Raw genomic sequence first — 25,942 nt, 5'->3', positions numbered from 1 at the left:
ACCTGGCAGTCCCCAAAGCGGCTCACGTGCAACCCATGTGGACCCCGATACGCTGCAGCTCACCGCAGACCTGCTCCTCTTCCGTTGCTTCCTCTGCGGACGGGAGCTGTCACCGTGCACTTGGAAGTGAGCTGTTCCTTGTCACTGCTAAAGCTGCATCCGCTCCCCACCAAGCCCTGTCCGTGCTCTCTCCTAAACGTCCCTGCATCCCTCCCCCTCTGCCTGGGGACCACTGTAGGAACTCACTCATCTCCTGGCCACTGGCCTTGCCTTCTTTTTTTTTTTTTTTAAATATTTATTTATTTATGTGACAGAGAGACAGCCAGCGAGAGGGAACACAGCAGGGGGAGTGGGAGAGGAAGAAGCAGGCTCCCAGCGGAGGAGTCCGATGTGGGACTCGATCCCGGAACGCCAGGATCACGCCCTGAGCCGAAGGCAGACGCTTTAACGACTGCGCTACCCAGGCGCCCCTGGCCTTGCCTTCTTAAATCTGTCCTCTGTTATGTTTTTGCTTTTTCTGGAAAACAAATGTGCTTCTGACTTTGGAGTGTAATGTCCTGTAAAATCTGGTCCCAACCACCCCCTGCCCTCCCGGCCTCATTTGTGCTGCTGCTCCTTTACATTTCATACTTCGGTGTTGTGAAATATTGTGTTGAGTTGCTGCCTTTTCCTCCACCTGCAGTGCCGTCAGCCTTCGCCTGCTAGCCCCAGCTTTGGTCACTTCCTCTTTGAAGGCCTCTCCTGGCCTGAGTGTTACTTTGGCCCCTTCGAGTGCTGTTAGTTTCTCCCACACTATTCTTGCACCCAGCACAGAGCCTGGCTCAGAGAAGATTCCCAGCAGATATTTACCGAATGAGGGATGATAGGCATGTTGTGAAGCCTCATCGAGTGTTCCCGACCCTGAGGTCAGGGAAGGGAGAGCCGTCTGGGCCGGGATGATCAGACTTCTGGATGCAGGGCCCTTGAATGGTGCCTCACTGAAGGGTGAGCTCGACTCCAGAGGGTAGGGATGGAGACGAGGGACAGAGGACTGGGCCGAGAGGACTAGGTAGGATGGTGGGGCAGGTGGGCTGTGGGAGGCCTGAAACTCGGAGAAGAATGGTGGGCTTTATTGGAAGGTCCTGGACATCCATAGAGAGCTTTTCAGAAGGTTGATGTGATGGAGATTGTTTTGAGAGGGTGAGTGGGTGGATTCACCTGGATGTGGTTGGTGACAGGTGTTAACAGTTCAAGGGTGAGGCACATGCTTAAGCAGGAGAGAGCCTGGTTGCCTGGAGGAGGAGGGTGTCGTGCAGAAAGGAGCCTCCAAAGACCTGAACTGGGGTCCTTCCCCGCTGGGCGGCCTTCGCTGAAAGACTTCACGTGTTTGCGGCACACAGTCTAGTAGCTGGCCAAGCAGTTTGGTGAGCTCCTGTTAGAGTTTATTCTGTTCCCTGTGGAAAAATCCATTTTTTCTTGCCTGAAATGCCTCATGCTTATTATGCCTAAGACAAGCTCTGCCTACGGGAAGGTAACACGTTCAGGTCTTTGTCCACAGCTGGAGACTTACATTAAAAAACCGTATTTCCAGAGCGCCTGCGCGGCTCAGTCTGTTAAGCTTCAGACTTTTGTTCTCAGCTCAGGTCTTGATCTCAGGGTTGTGAGTTCAAGCCCTGTGTTGGGCCCCGTGCTGGGCATGGAGCCCACTTAACAAAAAAACCCCAACCTTGTATTTCCATCTGGCATTTCATTATATTTTGCTTCTTCCCAATTTCATGATAATGGATGCTTCAACCTATCGCTGTGGCCGGAGATCGAGAGCTGCCGCTGTGGGATATACTGCGTTCCCTTTTATACTGCTGCCTCACCTCAGCACTGTGCTCTGAAATTGGGGTGCTAGTCCAGGTCTTTGTCCTGGTCTGCTGCTCTCTTTGAAAAAAAATACGAATTCTTGGAAATCTCAGTCTTATTTTTTTAAAGGAAAGTGACTCATCCTGAACTACCCAGAAATCGAAGGTGGTGGAATCTTGATGCCGTATCTCTTTTCTCTTTACAACTCCTAGATGCCCGAGGCTTTCACAGACATGCGATTTTTTTGAGGGTGGCTAAGGATTTTATTGAATTGTGTGTTTTTCCTGAGGCTGCAGAGTATCAGGGATGGGTGGAGCTCACCATGTCGAGGGCCTGTTATCAGGCCCCTCCTGTTCTTGCAGATCTGTCGCTGTACCCCTGAGAGGTGGTGCTGCTGTCCCCTCAGGTGGCCCGCAGCTCTGTGGCGTCTCTCTCCTTGCACGGGTCCCCAGCTGCTGCAACTGTGTCTGCAAGGTCGGTCTTCCTTTCCACACGCGTCTTAAAGGCAGGGCCGGCGTCCTCAGTGTCTCTCAACTCCAGCTCCTAGCTCTGTGCCTGGAGCTCTCTGTTTCCTCTGCAGAGTTGCCCTTGTCCCCTTCAACCTTGCACATGGAATTCCTTAGGACTCCACCCAAGGCCCTCTTCTATCTTCTCAGTTCCCTCTTTCTCAAGACTCTCTCTGTTCACATGGCTTCAGTAACCATCCCACCAGGTCAGGCCCTTGGTCTGTGTATCTGACCACATGTCCCGTGAAGCTCTTAATTCTGGGGCCAGGTGAATCTGGGTGGAGGTTTCACTGGTGGCTGTTCCCCATCCCCAGCTGTGGAGGGTGTCCATCAGCGCCCTCAGGCACAGTCTTTGCTGCTCCTCCCCTTGCAGGTTAGGGCTTTGATCTCACAGGGAGAGGGGAGAGGCTGGGACTAGTGCAGTGGCTGGCGTTCCCCTCCCAGCCCAGCTCCAAGGAGACGGTTCCAGGATCCTACAGCAGACCCAGGGGCTTTACACTCTTGGAGCCCATGCAAGGCCTTTAGCAATTCCTGAGCCATTTCTAGCTGATCCTTTTTACTGGATTCTGTGGTTTCCAGCAGAAGCCCATGTGGGCAAATGCTGGGGGCCCTGTTTCTCCCCTGCAGCTGCCTGTCAACAGATTTCAGGTTAGTTTTCTCTCTGACTTTAGTTCTCTGATTGGTTCAGGAAAAGTTGGTTTTCAGTTTATCCAGCTTTTTTCTTAAGTGTGGGAGCTGTGCTTTTTTCAGTTCTGGACATCTCCGAGCTAAACTCAGAAATCCACCTCCTGGATTGTAACGCAGATCTGCAGTCATTTTCACACTGTGTTGGCCAGTTGTTGGATCACACACTGCTTTCGTTTTGTGTTCAGTGGGTTATCAGCTTCCTTTCTGAAGGCAAGGTTCCCAACGGGCTGAAGGGCCTGCCCGACATTGTGTTCAGCCTGTATCGCCCACCAGCCTTCTCACTCCCAAACCGCAACTTCACAGCTTGGTGGCTCAGCCTGGGGAAAGGTCAGCTTGCCCAGCTTCCCTGGAGCTCTCAGGAGCACATCTATGGATGAGAAAAAGCTTCACAACACCCCGAAGCTGAGTTCTTGCCCCAGACCTCTGTCTAGTAACCCGTGGAGGTGCCCGTATCCCCGGGCCACTGTTAACCCTGCAGGTGGGAAGGTTGACTCCGTTCTCTGATGTAAATTCAGGTGGGATGATAACTTTCTAAGCCACCAGGGTAGAACGAAAACCCAGCTGGCTGTCCTTCATCAGCAACAGGTGATCCCTTGCCGGCCCCTGGAGCTGAAGCCTTCCGGACCACTGATCTCCCTGATCTCATTACTGCCTTTCCAGCCAAGCTGGTGGGGATTCGCTGGCAAGCAAATTAGGTAGGTGTTCAGTACTGGGGAGTCGGGAGGTTTGCTATGAGCTCTGGCTGTAGATCACACCAAGTCTGGCTGTAGGTTTGTCTTTTAAGTATTACCAGCCCTTCTCTCTAACCCTTTCAACTGTTTTTGGATTCTGGTTGGTCTCCCAGCTGCTCACTGTGCTCCCTGGTCCTTCCTAGAGCAGAACCTGCGTCGTCCTGTTAGGTGACTTCCCAGGGCTTGGCATTGACTCTGGATCAAGGCCCAGGTGCGGCTTATGTGGTCCAGCCATGGTGTCCTGTTTACCCTCAGCTGAGCCTCTCCCGCGTTGAGCTCATATCTCAGAAACACGAAATCACTTGTGTCTCTCCGACTTGCCGTGCTCTCTCAGGCTTACTGTTTGGGGGCCAGCCAGTGGCTCTGGGACATGGCTGCACTTTGGAATCATGGGGGGAATCTTTATTTTATTTTATTTTTTTTTAATAATGATTTTTTATTATATTATGTTAGTCACCATACAGTACATCCCCGGTTTTCGATGTAAGGCTCGATGATTCATTAGTTGTGTATAACACCCAGTGCACCATGCAATATGTGCCCTCCTTACTACCCATCACCGGTCTATCCCATTCCCCCACCCCCTCCCCTCTGTAGCCCTCAGTTTGTTTGGGGGGGGGAATCTTTAAAACCTCTTCTTGGCCCCCACCCCGTACACGGTGATTCGATGGGTGTGGGGTGTGACCTGGGCCCCCGGGTTTTTAAAGTGTGCCAGATGATTCTCGTGTGCAGCCAAGCCGGGGAGCCACTGATAGGGACTGTATTGCCTCTCGTGGGAAGCCTCTGTCCTTGTCTCAGGCCCATTGTTGCAGGTTCCCAGCTTGCCAGGCAGACGCAGCTGCTGCTCGTTAGCCATCGCCTGCTAGGGCAGGTCTCCTCTCTAGATTGTCGTGGAGGTTTTTAGACATTTTCTGTCCTTTGATCTTCCATATATATTTTATTTTATTTTTTTTCCTTTTTTTTTTTTTATGATTTTTTATTATATTATGTTAGTCACCATACAGTACATCCCCGGTTTCCGATGTAAGGCTCAATGATTCATTAGTTGCGTATTAACACCCAGTGCACCATGCAATGCGTGCCCTCCCTTACTACCCATCACCGGTCTATCCCATTCCCCACCCCCTCCCCTCTGAAGTCCTCAGTTTGTTTCTCATAGTCCAATAGTCTCTCATGTTTCATTCCCCTTCTGATTACCCCCCTTTCTTTTATCCCTTTCTTCCCCTACCGATCCAACCTGAGTTCTTATGTTCCATAGATGAGAGAAATCATATGATAGTTGTCTTTCTCTGCTTGACTTATTTCACTTAGCATTATCTCCTCCAGTGCTGTCCATGTTGTAGCAAATGTTGAGAACTCGTTCTTTCTGATAGCTGAGTAATATTCCATTGTATATATGGACCACAACTTCTTAATCCAGTCATCTGTTGAAGGGCATCTCGGCTCCTTCCACAATTTAGCTATTGTGGACATTGCTGCTATGAACATTGGGGTGCATATGGCCCTTCTCTTCACTACGTCTGTATCTTTGGAGTAAATACCCAGTAGTGCAATGGCTGGATCATAGGGTAGCTCAATTTTTAACTTTTTAAGGGACCTCCACACTGTTTTCCAGAGTGGCTGTACCGACTTGCATTCCCACCAACAATGTAGGAGGGATCCCCTTTCTCCACATCCTCTCCAACAAGTGTTGTTTCTTGCCTTATCTATTTTTGCCATTCTAACTGGTGTAAGGTGGTATCTCAGTGTGGTTTTGATTTGAATTTCCTTGATGGCTAATGATTTTGAACATTTTTTCATGTGTCTGTTAGCCATTTGTATGTCTTCATTGGAAAAGTGTCTGTTCATATCTTCTGCCCATTTTTGATTTGTTTATTTGTTTCGTGTGTTGAGTTTGAGAAGTTCTTTGTAGATCTTGGATACCAGTCCTTTATCTGTAGTGTCATTTGCAAATATATTCTCCCATTCCGTGGGCTGCCTCTTAGTTTTTCTGACTGTTTCCTTGGATGTGCAGAAGCTTTTTATCTTGATGAAGTCCCACAAGTTCATTTTTTCTTTTGTTTCTCTTGCCTTTGGGGATGTGTCATGAAAAAGGTTGCTTTGGCCGATGTCATAGAGGTTGTTGCCTATGTTCTCCTCTAGAATTTTGATGGATTCCTGTCTCACATCGAGGTCTTTCATCCATTTGGAGTTTATTTTTGTGTATGGTGTGAGAGAGTGGTCAAGTTTCATTCTCTTGCATGTAGCTGTCCAATTTCCCAGCACCATTTATTGAAGAGACATCTTTTTTTCCCACCGGATGTTTTCCTGCTTTATCAAATATTAGTTGCCCAAAGAGCCGAGGGTCCATTTCTGACTCTCTATTCTGTTCCATTGGTCTATGTGTCTGTTTTGTGCCAGTACCATGCTGTCTTTGTGATCACAGCTTTGTAGTACAGCTCGGAAATCTGGCATTGTGATCCCCCAACTTTGTTTTCCTTTTCAACAGTTCCTTGGAGATTCGAGGCCCTTTTCTGTTTCCATACAAATTTAAGGACTGTTTGTTCCAGTTCTTTGAAAAATGTCCTTGGTATTTTGATCGGGATAGCATTGAAAGTGTAGATTGCTCTGGGTAGCATGGACATTTTAACTATGTTAATTCTTCCGATCCATGAGCATGGAATATCTTTCCATCTTTTTATGTCTTCCTCAATGTCTTTTAAGAGTGATTTATAGTTTCTAGAATATAGGTCCTTCGTCTCTGGTTAAGTTAATTCCAAGGTAGCACTATGGTTTTGGTGCTATTGTAAATGGGATGGATTCCCTAATTTCTCTTTCTTCGGTCTGTTATTCGTGTATAGAAATGCAACTGATTTCTGGGCATTTATTTTTGTATCCTGCCACGTTACTGATTGCTCTATAACTTCTAATAGTTTGGGAGTGGCTTCTTTTGGGTTTTTCCATATAGAGTATCATGTCATCTGCAAAGAGAACATTTTGACTTCTTCTTTGCCAATTTGGACATACCTTTGATCCCTTTTTGTCGTCTGATTGCTGTTGCAGGACTTCTAGTACTATGTTGAATAATAGTGGCGAGTGGGCATCCTTGTCGAGTTCTGATCTTGAGGAAAGGCTTCCAGCTTTCCCCATTGAGAATAATATTTGCAGTAGGCTTTTCATAGATGGCTTTTATGAGATTGAGAAATGTACCTTCTATTCCTACACTCTGAAGGGTTTTAATCAGGAAAGGATGCTGTATTTTGTCAAATGCTTTTCGGCATCGATTGAGAGGATCATATGGTTCTGAGTCTTTTCTTGCCCGATGTGATGTATCACGCTGATTGATTTGCGAATATTGAACCACGCTTGCATCCCAGGTATGAATCCCACTTGATCGTAGATGGATAATCCTTTTTAATGTACTGTTGGATTCTTTAGCAAGTATCTTGTTGAGGATTTTTGGCGTCCATATTCATTAGGAAATCGGTCTGTAATTCTCCTTTTTGATGGGGTCTTTGCCTGGTTTGGGGATCAAGGTAATATTGGCCTCATAAAATGAGTTTGGTGGTAGCTTTCCTTCTGTTTCTATTTTTTTTTTGAAATAGCTTTAGGAGAATAGGTATTATTTCTTCTTTGAATGTTTGGTAGAATTCCCCAGAAGAGATCCGGGCCTGGAGTTTTGTTATTTGGAAGGTTGTTGTTATCACTGACTCAATTTCTTCATAATTAATTGGCCTGTTTAAGGAATCAATTTCTTCGGTTTCAATCTTGGTAGTTTATGGGTTTCAGGAAGGATTCCATCTCTTCCAGATTGCTTAGTTTATTGGCATATAGCTGTTGATAAAAATTTCTAATAATCCTTCCAATTTCAATGGTGCTCGTCGTGACCTCTCCTTTTCGTTCATAATTTTAATAATCTGGGTCCTTTCTCTTTTCTTTTGGATAAGTCTTGCCGGGGTCTGTCAATTTTATTGATTCTCTCAAAGAACCAGCTTCTAGTCCTGTTGATCTGCTCTACTGTACTTCTGGTTTCTGCTTGATTGATTTCAGCTCTAATTTTGGTCAACTGCTTCACCTCGTGCGTGGATTAGGCCTGTCTCTGTTGCTGTTCCAGCTTCTTGAGGTGAGAATATAAAAACTGCGTTTTTAGATTTTTCTATTCTTTTGAGTGAGGCTTGGATGGCTATGTATTTTCCCCCTTAGGACTGCCTTTGCAGTATCCATAGGTTTTGGACTGTTGTATTTTCATTCCATTGGTCTCCATAAATTGTTTAATTTTGATTTTTGATTTCCTGGTTTATCGAGTCTATTCCTGAGCGGATGGTTCTTAGTCTCAAGTGTTTGAGTTTCTTCAGGAGAATTTTTTCCTTTGTGGTTGAGTTCAATTTCAGGCGTTGTGGTCTGAGAATATGCAGGGATAATTTCAATCTTTGGTATCGGTTGAGACCTGTTTTTGTGTCCCAAGAACATAGGTCTATTCTTGAAAGAATGTTCCATGGGCATTAGAATAGAATGAGTATTCTTTGGTTTCTGGGGTGTAGTGTTCTATATATATCTATGAGGTCCAACTTTCGTCAGTATGGCATTCAAAGCCTTTGATTCTTTGCTTAGTTTTTTGCCAGGGTGTTCTGTCTATTTCTGATAGTGGAGTGTTGAGGTCCCCTACTTATTAATGTATTTTATTTATATGTCTCTTTATTCTGGTTAAGAGTTGGCTTGTGTATCTTGCTGCTCCCCTGGTGGGGGCATATATATTTATAATTGTCATCTCCACTTGTTGAATACTTCCCTTAAGAATAATATAGTGCCCTTCTGCATCTCTAACTATAGTCTGTAGTTTTAAAATCCAATTTATTTGATATGAGAATTTGCTACCCCAGCTTTCTTTTGAGGTCCATTTAAGTGAAAGATGGTACTCCATCCCCTTACTCTCAGTCTGAATGCATCTTTGGGTTTGAAATGAGTCTCTTGTAGACAGCAAATGGATGGAATCATTTCTCTTTTTATCAATCCTTGCAACCCTGTGGCGTTTTATGGGATGGTTCAAAGCCATTTACATTAAGACTGATTACTTAGAGATATGATTTTAATGTTGCCATGTTGCCAGTAAAGTCTTTGTTTGTATTGGCTGTGACTTTCTGTTCTGTATCACTCTTGGGTGCTTTTACTTTATGAAGACCCCCTTAATATCTCCTGTAGGGCTGGTTTCGTGGTTACGAGAAATTGGTTAGTGACAGGCGATTCTGAAATGTCTTTATTTCTCCATCAATTCCTGAATGACAGCTTTGCTGGATAAAGGATCCTTGGCTGCATGTTTTTCTCTGAAAGAGCTTTAAATATGCTCCCCAACCCGCTCTCTCATTCAGATCTGTGTAGACAGGTCTGGACGTAATTCTGATGCTTTTGCCTTGGTGCGTGAGAAATTTCTTTGCCCTGGCGCTTTCAATACTGTATCCTTGCATCTAATATTTGCGGTGCACCCATAGCGTGGTAGTCAGTGGTTTTGTCATGGTTGAGCTTAGTAGGGAGTCTCTCTCTGCCTCTTGAACATAGATGTTTGTTTCCCTTGCTAGATTAGGGAAGTTTTCAGCTACAATTTGTTCAAATATCTCTTCTAGACTCTGTTTTCTCCACCCCTCGGGGATACCGATGATTCTAACATTGGATCGTTCATTGAGTCAGTAATCTCCGTAACCTACATTCGTGGGTGGATTTTTAAGACCATCTTCTATTTTGGTTTTCCCTCTATTAACCCATCACTCAATTCACTAACCAGTTCCTCTGCTTCTGCGACCCTGGCCGTCAGAGCCTCTAGTTTTGCCTGCATTTGGCTCTTAAATTTTTAATTTCTGTCAGATTCGCTCTCATTCTGTCCTTAGGGATTCATATTCTCAGTAACCTTTTTAAGATTTAATAGTTTTTCAATTCTACTCATCACGACCATCGTTTACTCTGAATTCCATTTCTGATAATTTGGTTACATCCATATCCATTATTTCTGTGGCAGAGGCCACAGAATCACTGTCTTTTCTTTGCTGGGGGGGCTTCTCCTTCTTGTCATTCTGATGAAGAGAGGTTCTGCTTGGGGTTCCAGAGCCCAAATTATTGACTGGGTCCCAGGCCGTGCCCCTTGTTTATAGGGATCTTAGGGATGTGGGCTTCTTCTTTGAAGATTTTATTTATTTTATTTGTGTGGCAGCCAACCAGCGAGAGAGGAACAGAAGCAGGGAGTGGGAGAGGAAGAAGCAGCTCTCCCAGTGGAGGCCGGAAGCTGGGGACTCCTTTCCGAACGCCGGGATCACGCCCTAAGCCGAAGGCAGGCGCTCAATGACTGCGCCACCCAGGCTCCCGGGGTTGTGACTTCTTGATTTTCAGCCTGCCTTCTGTGTTCTGGGGAGGCCTGCGCGTCACTCAGGCAGCCATGTTTGGGTAGAGTCTCGGCGTCCCCTGCGAGGATGGGGTGGGCACTCCTGAGCCGGTATTTCAGGCTTTTGTTCTCTAGCGGCTTTCCCTGAGCGGTTTGTGTGCCTCTGAGAGTCAAGCAACCATGGAAATTTCAGCCTCTGTCACAGAACAGAAGGGTTGACCGTTCTCTACTAATGTTTGGCCACTTTAACTCTGTTTCTGTTGGTGCTGCTCAACCCTGCAGCGTCCCGGGATGTCGCCCCCCACCCGGCGTCCCAGCCCTCACTTCCAGGGCCGGCGCGTCTCTGTCCTTTGTGTTTCTAATGCCGCCAGCCACCCCGCGCGCGCTCCCGGATCTCCCGGTCTCAGTCTGGATCCAGTGAGCGCACCGGGATTCCGGTGTTCCGCGAGAGGCCTGGTGGCGCACGCACCCGGCTCACGGTCTCAGTCTGCTGTTTCACGGGTGCCGACCACGAGCCCGCCCGCTCCCCCGTGCAAGTGGCTACCGCTTCCCAGCGCCCAAACGCGGCGGCTCCCTCCTCCCCTTCCGTTTATCTTCCGATATCTGTGCACAGTTTCATGGCTCCCCGCTTCGTACCTCAATACTCAGCGCTGGAGATGTTCATTTGTAGAGATCCAGATGCGTCTTCCTGCGTCTCAGGCTGGTTCCGTGGTTGTTTAGGCTGGTCTGGTACCTATCCAGCTCGACTCGGGGGACCGGCTGAAAACGGTGTCTCCTAGTCCTCCGCCATCTTAACTCCTCCATATATATTTTAGATTCAGTTTGTCAGAGTCATCAGAGTAGTCTGTTAGAATGCTGAAGGGTCTGTGTTGACCTGTACATCAGTTTGGGGAAAAATTGACAGTTTTATGGGAGTCTTCATATCAATCAATATTGTCCATTTATTTGTCATCTTGAATGTCTTTCAATAACACTTTAAATTTCTCTTTAAAGGTTTTAAAGTATTTTATTAAACTTATTCCCAGATACCTTATTTTTGTTGTAAAAGTATTTGAGTCTTTTTACAGAAATACAACTTACATGCAGTAATGAGCACAGATGTTACATATATAGCTGGATGAATTTTTATTATTTTTAAGATTTTATTTATTTTAGAGAGAGAGATTTTCGGGTGTGGGGGGAGGAGGTGAGGGAGAGAGAATCTCAAGCAGATTCCATGCTGAGCACAGAGCCTGACGAGAGGCTCGATCTTGCAATGCTGAGATCATGACCTGAGCCGAAATCAGGAGTCAGACCCTTAACCAATTGAGCTGCCCAGGTGCCCCCGGATGAATTTATATTTTTATACTCCTTCATCCTTGCAACCAGTGCCCAGACCTGGATGGATAACTTGCACCTCTCCGGGTTCCTCGAGTCTTGTCCCCGGTGAGAACTCCGCACAGAGGTGGTTGGACCTATGACTTCTGTCATCAGACATGAGTTTTGCCTGTTCTTGACTCATAGGGAGGAAATAGAGTATACACTCTTGTGTGTCTTTTTTTTTTTTTTTTTTTTTTTTTAAACAACACTAATTTATTCAAGTTCTGGAGGTCAGAAGTTTTGTTTTCCTACTTAACATTATGCCTGAGATTCACGCATGTCGTCGAATGTTGCATTTGTGCCTTTTTATTGCTGGGTGCTAGTCCACTGAGTTAAAATACCACAGTTTATCCACTCGTGGTGGGCGTTGGAGTCGCTCTCAGCTTTCGGCCATTATGAATAGCTGTAATTTTTCTAGCACAGATATTTGGTGGACAGGAGCTGACACGAGTGGTTTTGCTGGGTCGCAGATCCCATGTATGTTAGCTCTAATGGGTTTATAGCCGTCCAGATTTTCAGTGTGCTTGCTCGGATGTACACACATCAGCTGCATGATGGTTCTGGTGTTCCAGATCCTTAACCACCACTTGGTGTTGTCAGTCTTTTACATTGCAGCTCTTCTGGTCCATGTGTGGTAGTATTTCATTCTGGTTTTAATTTGCCTTTCCCTGATAACTAATGATGTTGCCTAGTAAAAGTGGAAGAATCTATTTTAACAGACACTTGACACGATTGTATGTCCGAATGATAAGCATATGAAAGGTGTGCAGTTAGCGGTTTTAATTTTTTGCAGCTTTGTTCAGAGATAATTGACGCATGACACTGTAAGTTGCAGTGTGCTGATTGGATTCACTCCAAAATGCTTACCACCCATAGCTTTAGCTGACCTCTCCATCACACCGCATAATTGGTTTCTTTTTTGTGGTGAGAACATTTTTTAAGTTTTTATTTAAATTCCAGTTAACATACAGTGTAATGAGTTTCAGGTGTACAGTAGTGACTCAGCACTTCCATACAATACGGTGCTCATCACCAGTGCCCTCCTTCATCCCCATCACCTGTGCCCTGCCTCCAGTGCTGTCAGTCTGTTCTGTATTATTAAGAGTCTGTTTTTTGGTTTACCCCTCTGTTTCTCCACCCCCCCATTTGCTCATTTGTTTCTTAAATTCCACATATGAGTGAAATCATATGGTATTTGTCTTCCTGTGACTTATTTTGCTTAGCATAATACCCTCTAATTCCATCCACATCGTTGCACATGACAAGATTTCATTCTTTTTGATGGCTGAGTAATATCCCATTGTACATCCACCACATCTTGATGCATTCATCAGTTGATGGACACTTGGACTCTTTCCAAAATTTGGCTATTATTGATATGCTGCTATAAACATTGGGGTGCATGTATCCTTTTAATCAGTATTTTTGTATTCTTTGGGTAAATCCTTAGGAGTGCAGTTGCTGGGTTGTAGGGTAGCTCTATTTTTAACTTTTTGAGGAACCACCATACTGTTTTCCAGAGTGGCTGCACCAGTTTGCATTCCTATGTGTTGAGAACATTTAAAATCTACTTTTGTAGCAACTTTAAGTATGTAATATACAACAGTATATTAACCACAATGCCCTGCACTAGATGCCCAGAATGTATTCCTCTTCTCATTGAAAGCTTGTACTCTTCGACCAACACTTCCCCACCTCTCAGCCCCTGATAACCATCAGTGTCTGTTTTTATGAATTGGGTCTTTTAGATTCCAAACATAAGTGATACACAGTATTTCTTTCTTGGACTTCGCTTAGCATAATGCTGTCGCGGTTCATCCATATTGTTGCAAATGGTGAGATTTCCTTCTTTCTTAAGGAATAATGTCAGATTGTGTATATACCACATCTTCTTTACTCTGTTCCTCTGTGGACGGATACTTCAGTGGTTTTTGTATCTTGGCTATAATGTTACGATAAGCTTGGGAGTCAATACCTCCTTGAGATCCTGTTTTCATTTCCTTAGGATATATACTGAGAAGTGGCGTTGCTTGATCATAAAGTAGTTCTAAAGTTTTGAGGTGTCCCCATACTATTTTCCACAGTGGCTGCACCAGTTTACATTCCCACCGACAGTGGACAGGGGTTTCCGTTTCTCCACATTCTCGCCGACCTGTACCTCTTTTTTGATGACTGCCAAAACAGGTGTGAGGCAATAGCTCATTGTGGTTTGATTTGCTTTCCCTGATGATGAGTGATGTGGAGCGTCTTTTCACATACCTGTTGCCATTTGCAGGTCTTCCTTTGAAGACTCAGTTCTTCTCATTTTAGATTGTTGGTTTGTTACTGAGTTGCATGTATTGTTACTGAGTTGATGTTAACCCCTTACCAAATAGGATTGGCAGAGATTTTCTCCCATTCCTTGGGAGGTTGCCTTTTCGTTTTGTTGATTGTTCTTTGGCTGTGCAGAAGCTCCATTTGTAGTCCTGCTTGTTGATTTTTGCTTAGGTTGCTTGTGCTTTTGGTGTCCTATGAAAAAACTGATGCCAAGACCAACGCTACGGTGCTTTCCCCCTGTATTTTCTTCTAGGAGTTTCATTGTTGAAGTTCCTTTGTTTTAATCTATTTTGAGTTAATTTTTGTGAATGGTGTCAGATAAAGCTCCAGTTCCATTTTTCTGCATGTGGTTATCCACTTTCCCCAACACCACTTATTTGAGACTGTCCTTTCCCATTGAGTATTCTTGGCTCTCCTGTCAAATATTAGTTGACAGTATATGTGGGATTTTATTTCTGAGCTCTCTGTTCTGTTTCATTAGTATGTGTGTCTGTTTTTATGCCAGTGCCATATTGTTTTGAGTACTATAGCTTTGTAGTATAGTTGGAAATCAGGACATGGGCTACCTCTAATTTTGTACTTCTCCCCCCCAACCCTGGCCCACCCCAGATTGTTTTGACTACTTGGTCATTTGTGGCTACATAAAAATTTTAGGATTGCTTTTTCTTTTTCTGTGAAAAATGCATTGGAGTTTTGATAGGGATTGCATTGAATCTGTAGATGGCTTAGGGTAGTATGGACATTTTTCACAATATTCTTCCAATCTACAAACAGGAGATATCGCCATTTATTTGTATTACGAATTTGTTTCATCAAAGTCTTAGTGGTTTTCAGAGTTTAGATCTTTCACTTTCTTGGTTAAATTTATCCCCAGGTATTTTATTATTTTTGATGGTACTGTGAATGGGATTTTCTTTATTTTTCAGATCTCATTGTTAGTGCATAGAAAAGCAGCTGACTTCGTTATATTAATATTCTATCTTGCAACTTTACTGAATTTGTTGATTAGACTTAACCTTTTTTTTTTTTTTTGGTTGAGTTTTAAGGATTTTCTTAAGGATTTAAGATGAGATCATTTGCAAATAAAGCCAATATACTTCTTCCTTCCTGATTCAGATGCTTTTATTCATCTTGCCTGTTAGTTCTGGCTAGGACTTCTGATACTATGTTGAGTAAAAGTGTGAGAATGGGCACTTTTGTTTTGTGCCTGATTGCAGAGGAAAAACTTTCAGCTTTTCACTGTTGAGTATGGTAGCTGTGGGTTTGTCATATATGGCCTTTATTATGTTGAGACAGTCCCTCAAAACCCAGTTTGAGGATTTTTATCATGAAAAGATTTTGAGTTTGGCAAATGCTTTTTCTGCATCTGCTGAGGTGGTATGGACGTTGTCCTTCACTCTGTTAGTATGGCCTGTCACACGTATTGACTTGGGTGTGTTGAACTGTCTGCATCCTAGGGAGTGATCCCACTTGATCGTGGTGTATAATCCTTTTAATGTGCTGTTGAATTTGGTTTGCTAATGTTTTGTTGATGACTTCTGCATCTATATACAGTGGGGATATTGATCTGAAGTTTTTTTGGTCGTGTCTTTGACTTTGGTATCTGGGTAATAGTACTGGCCTTGGAAAATGAGCTTAGAAGTGTTCTCTTCAGGGTTTTTTTTTTTTTTTTGGTTTTATGGAATTTGAGAAGAATTGGCATTAATTCTTTAAATGTTTGGAATTCACCAGTAAAACTATTTTAGTTACTTGTTTTAACCTAGTTTTTGAGCTATTTTTAAAGAAAAGATTTTATTTATTCATTTTAGAGAATGAGCATGATCAGTGGGGAGGAGAGTGAGAGAGAGAGAGAGAGAGAAAGAGAGAGAGAACCTCAAACTGACTCCAGACTGAGCGCAGAGCCTGACACAGGGCTCGATCTCATGAACATGAGATCATAACCTGAGCTGACATCAAGAGTTAGACGCTTAACTGACTAAGCCACTCAGGCGCCCCATGAGCTAATTTTTATGGTTTTTTTTTTCTTTTAGATGCTCATAAATATTGAATAAGGGAGTGGACATTATAGAATATTTGAAGTATGTCCTAGTTTTAAGTATGGAAGTAACTACTAATACTCCATTCTAATCAGGTAATAGGACTTACATGATCTTTTCTGTGGTTTTTGTTAAAGCACCGTGTAGTTGAGTAAAGTAAGCGATTACAGTTCATGTTTTTTCCCTTACAAGTATTTGTGGGGTATCCATTTTATCCCATATACTGTTCTGTTCTGAGGAGTCAGCGGAGACCCAGTCCCTACCCTCGAGGAGCTCCGTCTGTGCGGCGCTGTCCAGCAGAACCCGCTGATGGGACAGTGTCCTGTCCTGAGCTGTCCGTTAGGGTAGCCACGAGCCATACGCGGCTTTGATCTTTTGTGATGTGGATGGTACATCTGAAGATCTGAAGTATTATTTGATTTTAATTACTTTAAAGGCCCATTATCTAGTGGCTACTGTTAGCACAAGTCTAGTGAGAGAAACCAGCAATTTTACAAATGAATGAAAAATTGCATCTTTGCTAAATGCTAGGTAGGAAAGGTGATGGTGCTATGACCATATCACTGGGAAGGACACAGTTTAAGGGGCCAGGAAAGGCTTTGCTTTGGAAGTGATGATGGAGGTAATGTTTAGAGAAAGGGCAGGACAGAAGTAGGTAAAGGAGGGGGAGATGGGGAAAACAGTTTTTCACGCATGGGTGAAAACCCTGTGGCAGAAAGAGCAAAGCAGGTTCCGGGAACTTACATTTTTGAACAGTGTGAGTGTGTGAGTGAGGGGCACATGCACAGTCCGTCCTTGAGAGACTTTGCCCATAGGTATTAACACTGATTTGTTGGGGGAGAAAGGTTTTGTGGGACGCTGGGGTGTACTTTTTCTTTTGATAGCTTCGTAAATTAATGTTCCGACTGGAGACTGTCAGACGTGTAGTTTCTGTAATTTGGCTAGCTGTTGAAGGAAGAAGTAAGGACATTCCTTGTCTTACAGGGATGCTCAGTGCTTGAGGACTGCTGTGAAGAGCACACAAAACATTCAGGTTGTATTTTGAATTTCTTGTTTCTGAGGAGAATAAGCACATGTCATGATTTGCCTTGGGACACCACCGCTCTTCCTTTATCATCTCGTGAAAAGGCATTCTACGTCCAATCTCAAACTGGCAGTACTCTGCTTTACCTTCCCTGATTTGTATCCTAAAATAACACATGCTAACTGAGCTATTTCTGTGGCTGTTTTTGGAGAATGTTTATTTGTGTTTGTCTTAAAGCAGAAGCGGAATAACAGATGTAAACAAGATGTAAAAGCTCTGAGACCCAGCCGAGAAGAGCTCTCCGTCACCCGTTGATCAGTGATGCTGGAGGTCTTGGCCAGGGCTGCAGGCAGGGGTTGGCAGTGCCAGGACTTTGCTTCCAGACCCCTTTCAGCAATCTGCTTCTGGACAAACACAGGGATACCCTGCAGTTCGAATCCAGATCCTCCTATCTCTTGGACCTTTGGGACTACTTTTCTCTGTGTGCACAGGGAGAAGGCCTGGGCCAGGAGGACACGGGGTCAATGGATGATGCCACAGCTGCTTTGAGGAGGACAGAGAAGGGTGACATCTTGGGTGGAGGCCAGGTCACCACACTCCCTCCATTTGTTCCCAAGGTCCTGGCCAAGAAGTTACCTATTTCCTGCCTGGCCCAGTGTGGTGACCAGGAACACCCTCCCCCCCCCCTCTTCAAAGCAATCCATTCTGGATTCTTCCTCTACAGAGAAGTGATTTATTGTGGTTTTTTAAAAATTGTCCTTGGACAGTTATTCCTTCATGAAGTCCTTCATTCACAAAATCGTTCATAGGTTCCTCTCATGTTGAGGAAGTGTTTTTAGATGCAGGCTTGCAGCGTGGGCCATCACATCATGCAGCGTTAGGGCCCTGTGCATCCCTGGCCATCTGAGTGATGGCCCTGGAGGCTGGCCCTGGGTACCTATGTGCTGGGCAGTGGCCTCAGGGTATGAGGCCTTTCCCATCCGTAGTAACGGAGGAAATGATTAGGTGCATTTGTTAACCCAGGAGATATGTAGCCCATATGCCGTGTGCTAGGTACTGTGACAGATGGTTCATGTGCAGACGAAAGACGCACAGTTCCTGCCCGAGGTGCTTCCGGTGTGGGAGAGAGGTCTGTGCAGGGCACTGTTGTCCATGCCAGGGTCCATGTGTGTTGACCAGGGGAGCTGCCCATTTTCGTCAGTGGAGTGTGGAAGTGGCCGACAACTGGGAAGCGTTTGCTTGTCTTGAAGGTGTCCAGAGAAGAGAAAGCTGCACTTGGAGACACGCAGGTCCGGGCCCTGTCTCCAGCAGCCATGAGCGTCTTTATCTTAGGCCGAGTGTCCCCTGCTTCAGTATCACCCACTAACCATCTTTAGAGAACACAACTCAGTAATAGCCTGATGCCAACAGAACTGTTACATGGTTTTATTTTTTATTTTTATTTTTTATTTTTTTTAAAGATTTTATTTATTTATTTGACAGAGGGAGACAGTCAGCAAGAGAGGGAACACAAGCAGGGGGAGTGGGAGAGGAAGAAGCAGGCTCCCAGTGGAGCAGGGAGCCCTATGCGGGGCTCGATCCTAGGACCCTGGGATCATGCCCTGAGCTGAAGGCAGATGCTTAATGACTGAACCACCCAGGCACCCCTGTTACATGGTTTTAAAGTCCACTTTAGTTGGTCTCCTGTGTGGCCAGGGACTCCAGTGATGTCCCTTTCCAGGAAAGGGAACCGTGGTCAGCAGGCTCCAAGGTGGGATCTTACTAGAAATTGGCTCTTGTGGCCCGTTGTCCCCCTTGGGTGTTGTGAGGAGGCCTTGCTGTGACCTGGATTTCACACTTGGCCCTGGAGGGACGGACGGAAGCTGTCCTGTGCCGAGCGTGTCTTGCGTGCTGTAGGGTGGAGCCACACCTTGGGTCCCTTGGTTGTCTGCGGCGCCAGACTTTTGGATGTGCTCTTTGATGAGCGCCATGTGGTCCTGTCTCTCTTCTAGAGGTCATGTCCCGTTCTTTATCAAATGGCCTGCTCATTTTTGATGGTCTCTTCCTTGTTCTTTCGAGTCCTTCTGATTATTCACAAACATTAATAGCTCATTAACACCTCTCTTGGAAAATCAAACATACGTTTACCAAATGACCCAGCCAATTTACTCCTGGATTTTTAACCCAGAGAAATGACAGCACGTGTCCACCCAGTGACTTGTACAGAAGTGTTCAGAGCAGCTTATTTCTAATCATCAAAAGCTGAAAGTAATCGGAGTGTTCATAAATAGTGAACGGACAAACAAGCTGTGAGAGCCATTCCCTGAAAGTCTGTTCAATTAAAAGGTGTCCACCGTGGATACACATGGTATGTGAGAATTAGTTCAAGGTGAGTGCTGAGTGGCAGAAGCCTGGCAGAAAGGAGTGTGTAATGTGTATGATTCCGTCTGAATTAACTTCTGGAAAATGTGAACTCCTCTCTGGTAACGGCAGTGCTTACCTGGGGCTGGGAGGAGGCTTGGGGAGGATGGTAGTGGGGGAGGGGCACAAGGATGCACAGGGACGCTTGTGGTTGATGGCTGTGTTCGCTATCTCACTCACACGGATTGTTTTAGGAGTGTCAACTCCCCCAGTTGTGTACTTTAAACGTGTGCAGGTTATTCTGTGCCGTTTCATCTCAGTAAGGATGTTGAAAAGGAGAGGGGCAGAGCTGTAGACCACCCAGGGAGGGTGTTCACAGGGAGCACCTGGCCTGTGGGAGGAGCCAGGCCATCCCTTAACAGGAACACAAGTGTGGTCCTAGACGCAGGTGGGTGGAAGGAAGCAGTGATGGGAGATAGGGCTGGTCCTCCCCTCTCCTCTCGTTGCCTCTCTGCTCCCCTGGGGGTCTGCTTCTCAGCAGGGAGGGGGCAGGGGAGTGGGTGGTAGTGACTTGTGAGGAGAGGGAAGACTTACTCTGGACACGGTAGGGTGCTCAGTGGTGGTGAGAATGGGCCCAGGTGTGTGATTGCATTTCTGAAGACTGCCTGCTTGGCACTTGCGTGGATTCCCCCACCCCCTCCCCCCATTCGACCTGGGACTTCAGGTGCCACTGTGGAGAAGGTAGACAGGGGTTTGGCCTGGAGTGGGGTGTTGTCAGGTGAGTTCAAGGGAAGAACAGGCAGAGAATGATGGGTGCTTTCCGGGAGGGGTGGCAGGTGCAGATGCGGGTCCCCGGCTATGGCCCGTCCAGCAGACTCCGGCTTGCTGCCTGTGTTGGTGCTGCTGGAACGCATCCACCCCCGTGAGTTCATGGTGTCGGCCGCTGCTGGTGTCCACGGCAGAGACGCATAGCTCACGAAGCTGACAACACTGTCTGCTCCTGTAGAGAGGGTGTTTCGTGACCTTTGGTTTGACTGTGGAATCTAAGTCTGGGGAAGGAAGAGGGGGACATAGGGGGCTGACGAACAGAGGAAAAGTGCAGGGAGTAGATGGGAGTTTTCAGAGGTTTGCGCTGGTGGTGTGGGAATGAGCGAGCGTCACTCTGGTAAATGGAAAGCACAGAGTGTGTGTTCTCCCGAGGAGCTCCTGTCTGTGGGCCTAGGAAAGCAAGCTGGGAACCACCCCTGTGCTCAGTGGGTAGTTGTTAAGCACCCACGTACATGAAGATTCCTGAGGTCCTGGAAGGCACAGGCCTGGAGTGCAGCCTCCAACAGAGGGGGACCAGTGTCAAAGCAGGACCGGTGTCAAAGTAAGGACTGCTTGGTCTGGACGGTAGATGACGGCCCCAGTTACTACATGAATTTTCTTCCCTAAGTCTACCCTAGAGTTTCTGACTGAATGAACTCCCTGCTTTCTCTTTGGAAATTGAGGATGAGTATTGGCTAATATCTGAGCCAAATGCTTCCACTCCTTTGGTTTTGTTGACGATATTTTATGCTAACCAGAAACCAGATGGGCTTTTTTTTTTTCTCCCTTTGGCATCCATGGATTTTAAGAAGAAATGAAAATGCATTCTTCAAAATATATTCTACCTGGAATAGCATACTGACAAACCCCTACTGGGAGAACATTGTCTCTTTTTGCTTTTGAAAATGTATTTTGTTCTAGTTACATCTTATTCCAACTCATGTAACTAGTCATGAGACATGTCAGCCTTAAGCATTAGATTCTTTTGAAAGTGTACCAAAACAGGCACCCGCGAAGATGGACGCTAAGCCATTGGGAGGCCCTGACGATGGGCTTAGGGCCACGTGGCGTACGGGACAGTGCACGGTGGGCCACACAGCACCCTGGCTGGTGAGGCTTCGTAGAAGCTCACGTGGGGAAGGAAATGTGTTGTCCCAGTTTGCTGGGTAGTCCCAGATCCGACAGTCCTGCGTCCTGCCTCCACTTCTGATGAGCTGTGCGGTGTTACTAAATTATGTTCTCTGACTCTTCAGTCATCTAGAGAATTGAGAAAGAGTGCTCCTCGCGGGGAGTGGGGGACTGTTCAATGGCGTGTGCCAGGGCCCAGGGCCGTGCCCAGCACATGTAAACACTGTCACCGACCCCCCTCCCTACAGCTGTTTGTTGTGACCATTTCTTTCTGCTCTATGGGTCCCACTTTGAGCTGTCAACCTCTCAAGTTGTCACTGCGGTTGTGATACAGCTGAATTCAGGAGCCTGTTATTTTAGTATACAAAATTATATTTCTGAATTGCCCACAGAGATGCTCTTAATAGAAAAATTGAGCACTATAAACCGTAACTATGCAATTCTCTCAGGCTCAGTTTGATTCATTGTGGTCTGGCAGACTCCTCCCATTCTTAAATACCCGAGAAATCCACTCCACTCTGGTCCTCCCACTAGGCTGCCTTCATCTGTTTGTAACTTTTTTGGTCCTGTCTTCCCATTAATTGTCATTCCAATCTGTTCTCCGTTCTATTTGTGATGGTCTGTGTTGGCAGAAAAATTGCCCGAGTGATGGAGCAGAATTTTCTCTCCTGCAGCCCAGCCCAGCTGGAGAGCTCCTCGTCCACGGGCTCGGCGGGGGATTTGCTCCTGGCACACTGGGTTTGCTCGTCTCCTCCCTTACACCTTGTGCGGCTCCTCCTGTCTAGCCCCATCCTTGCCTGGGCTGCGGGCTTCTCTTCCAACCTTTCAAAGGCTCCCTTCTGTCTTCCTTTACCCGTTACCTTTTTCATTCTCAGTTGGGCTACAGGGCAGAGCAGTCTATAAAGAAGTTGGAGAGAGACTTTTGTAGTCTTTTTTCTGAGCTTGAAGATAATAGGTTTTTGAGGTTTCTTTGAAGTTTTGAGGTCTGTGTCCAAAAAGGCAAATTTCAGATGTAATTTTTAGCTTTTTTTTTGCTAAGTGCATATCCTAGATCATTCAGTTTGAAGACACTGCAGATTTGTATTTTCATGGATTCCCTTGAAGTGGTTCCTGTTTTGGAGCCAAGAAAATAGAGGTTCAAAGGGTTGTGTGCGTCACTCAGATTCCCTCAATGTGGTGGGAAGGATGGCTGTGCGAAGGCCCCATACCTGTGTCTTCATAGCATGTCATTCAAAGGAAGATAACTCCCACCCGCAACTTCTCCCCGCTAGAATTTGTAGATGAAATCTCATACACAGACTATGTGAGACCCTTCTGGTGTCTTCTGTCTGGATCAGTACTGTTGATGGGTTGCTTCCATTTCTGGCTGTGGCTGGGTTAGGGCTACCCCTGGTCCCGTCAGAACCAGCTGGGCAGAGAAGGAACAAGGAGAAGAGGAGAGCTTGGCTTTACGACACCCTGCCCTTGCAGTCCGGGGCTCTGGACCACTTGCAGAAAGGGAGACATTAGCATTGTGTTAATGTGAACAAGGACTGGTATTTCCGAGGCAAGAAAGAACCAGTGTCCGTTGGGAGCTAGTGGTGTTCGTGTAATTTGCTGATGATGGGAGATTTCCCGAGGGAAGAGCAGAGCATGCTGTGTCCCAGGCTGTGTGTGAATTAGTGAGTCAGAGTGAGACTGACAGCATTTAAAATGCTTCTGTGCACCTGGCCTTCACCCAGCATAGGATGACTTAGGGGCTGAGTGACCGTGGTCTTGAGCACCGTGCTCGCTCGCAGGCTCCATCTGACCTCGGGTCTAGGACAGGTTGCTGACAAGTGTGGGTTTAGATTTTGCAGTGTCTGTGTTCATAATGCTAGCCCCCTTGCGGACAGGCCCCAGAGCGCAGTGGAGAGCTTTTCTAAATGGTGTGCATGGTGCTGGGAGAGGGGACAGCGGGGAGGGGAAGCTCCTTCAGCTGTAAGAGCTGTTACCCCAAAGGAAACACTATCCCGATGTTTAGTAATCACTAGATAGAATGGTTTATTCTTGCCCATTTATTTAAATCTAAGTTTCTCTTAATGTACAAGTATCCCCATTCTTTCCTTTTCCTTGTAATTTATCTGTTGAAACACCTGGGACATCTGACCCAAAGAGCTTTCCGTAGCGTGGGCTTTGTTGCTTGCACACTTGTGGGTGGGGTTTCCTGTTCTTCTGTCTCCTTCTCCCCACCCCCTTTCCTGAAAATGGGCCGCTAGATCTGGAAGCTTGATCCAGTTCCTCTCTGATCCTTCTGGCACGTCCAGTGGTGGTCTTGTGTTCTTACACCAGGAGCCAGGGAATGTCCAGCTGTTTCTCTTGTGATGTTAGAAATTGCTCATGCTTATTGCCTAGGTCAGTGGTTCTCAACCAGGGGCAATTTTGCCCCCACCCTTTCAAGGAACATTTGGCAATTGTGGTTATTACAGCCTGGGGGGAGGTTGCTCCTGGCATCTTGTGACTCGAGGTCAGAGCTGCTGCTAAACGTCCTGTCGGCACAGCACAGCCCCACACAAGGGACTGCCCGGCCCACGTCTCAGTGGTGTCCGTCTTGGAAAGTCCTGGGCTGGGGGTTGTAAGATAGCATTCCAGTTTTACCCCTTGTTTTTTATTTTGTTAGAATACTTTTATAAAGATGTATGTTGCCTTATTACTTGGTCATCGAGCTGTGCAGTTCAAATAAGAAATGGAGTTTAAATGCTTGATTCTTTTATTTACCAGTTTTCTGGACAATGATTCTTATCCTCCACGGGGAGCCATTTACTTTTTGAAAAAAATTACTATGAACACATGGGTTAAAAAGGGATTTAAATTGGATCTGTTAACTATGGATTTAACCTACTTGAAGAATGTCAATCAGTTGCAATTACTGTCACTCGTCAAGTTTGAATGGTCTCTTAAGTCAGTGGGAGCCTCTCAAGTGGGGTGCAGAAGCCTTGGACAACACCCCCATAGTCTTGGTCAGTTTCCTTGCTCTCTGGTGTAATGGGATGTTCCAAGCTCCTCTGCCCATTTCCTGCCACTGACTTGGCATCCTTGGTTTCTTTGAGAAGTCCTGGTTTCTTTTCACTAAAAGAGCAAGTGGTAACTCAGGACCATGGTCTGGACATCAGGGACGCTCATTATATTGTGTTGGTCATTGTTTCTTGGTCTTTTTTGGGGGATCAATCTAGTTACATATATAAAATTGTCTGCTTTCTTTTTGTTCAAAACCAATGCCTGAATTCAAGTTTGGGAATACAGATTTTAAAATACCCTATATTATGTATGTGCTAACATCTTAAAATTTTACTCTTTTAGATGGAATCAGTGTGAGTGGCTTTCCGCTGTGCAGTCCCTTCCGACAGGTCGTTAGGCCTCGAGTGGAGAGCAAGCCTGTGAACCCGCCTGAAAGCAGCAAGCCGGGGGACCCGAGCCACGTGAAGGTGAGTCTCTCTGCTTGGCGGCTTGGTGTTCGTGGCTTCTGCCACGCCTTTGGAGCCGAAGTGTTGGGTGTTTTTCGGAAAGGAAAGGAAAGGAAGCATGTGTTTGATTCCACAATCACGTTTTGTGGAGAGCTGGTTTCTCAGTGTTTTCTGTTCTGTGGAATGTTTTGGAAAGCAGTTACGGTGAAGCTTGTGTGGCTGTGTGGTTGCTAACTCTCTCTTCCATGAAATACTGGGAATTGGGGGCTGAGTCAAGGAGTGCAACAATTAAAGTGGAGAATTTCCTGCCTTTTCCCTGTTCACTAAAAAATGTATTTATTGCCTAATCGTTCTCAGTTCAGGTAGTCATCCCATAAACTGAAGCCTTTGGCAGCTCCTTCCACAGATTGGTTTCTAAGCGCCGAGGAAGACAAATGAGTTTACATGACAGCCGTGCAGAGTACCTTAGGGCTTCTGGTGGAGTAGAGGCCGCTGTTTCCAAGGAGCCCTAGGAGAGGTCGGAACTGGAGCTTGAAGCTTTGGGGACGACTTCAAGCTCTGCCTGCACCCGCCCAGGGACAGGGTATAGTGAGAGGACCAGAGGTCTTCACAGTGACGGCAGGGGTGCAAGCAGCGGGGTCACCGGGATGGCTTGTCAAGTGAGCACGTGTTGAGGCCCGCCTTGTGAGGCACTGCGTACAGTCTTGATGCCAGCATGTAAGAGGGGCCTTGACTGGCGAGACCCATCAGGAGAGCTTGGCCACGCTGGTTGAATCTGGTACAGTGAACCTGGAGCATGGATGCTCTCTAAAGTGAGGTCAGGGCAGGAGGGAAACACGCTGCTTATCCTGACTGAGATCCTGCCTGTGGACGGCGGTTACAGGGAGGCAGGTTTTAGGGGAGAGTCTTGTCCACTGAGGGCCCTGCAGGGGAGAGGTGGTTGGTGTAGCTGGGAGCTGTCCCGCAGCAGGAGTATTCACACTACGGCGTGATTGCTGGGTGTCAGGGCTCCCCTGTGAGCCAGCGGGACTGGGAGCTGGGAATACGCTTCCCACCAGAGGAAGGAAGGCACGGAGGCGTGAAACGTGACTCGAGTGTGGACCCACAAGCACTGGTTTGTGGCACAGAGTGGTGCAGAAGCTGGAGCACTGACGTCCTCGTGAGCCCTGGGGTGTGACATCCCCTGTAGCCTTCTGATGGCCAACCCTGGGCGGTTAGTGGTTCTCCTGCCCAGACCCCTCATACTCCAGCTTCCCTCTGTGGTTCAGCTCCGCCGCCATGGGGCCTTCCCGACGGGGCACTCTTGCAGTTGGAGGCAGAACTTGGAAATCCAGGAGGTCATTATTCACAGTCAGTTGGGTAATGGTTGCTGTGACATCAGTTGTGTTTTCTTGAATCGAGTGTTGCAAG

The 25,942-nt window shown here is 46.3% G+C and overlaps 1 protein-coding gene across 4 annotated transcripts in view; it reads left to right on the top strand.

Moving 5' to 3' along the window:
* The window catches only part of TRAPPC9 (trafficking protein particle complex subunit 9), a 599,687-nt gene that overhangs the window by 153,158 nt on the left and 420,587 nt on the right, over positions 1 to 25,942 (top strand). For all 4 annotated transcript variants that reach the window (XM_040626149.1, XM_040626150.1, XM_040626148.1 and 1 more), the window contains one exon: positions 24,429 to 24,553. In XM_040626149.1, coding sequence (XP_040482083.1) covers positions 24,429 to 24,553 — 125 coding nt within the window. The remainder of the gene's footprint in view (positions 1 to 24,428; positions 24,554 to 25,942) is intronic.

This window comes from Ursus maritimus, unplaced genomic scaffold (genome assembly GCF_017311325.1).
Source record: "Ursus maritimus isolate PB19 unplaced genomic scaffold, ASM1731132v1 scaffold_9, whole genome shotgun sequence".
Lineage (NCBI taxonomy): Eukaryota > Metazoa > Chordata > Mammalia > Carnivora > Ursidae > Ursus > Ursus maritimus.
This window is presented reverse-complemented; position numbering and strand designations above follow the sequence as displayed.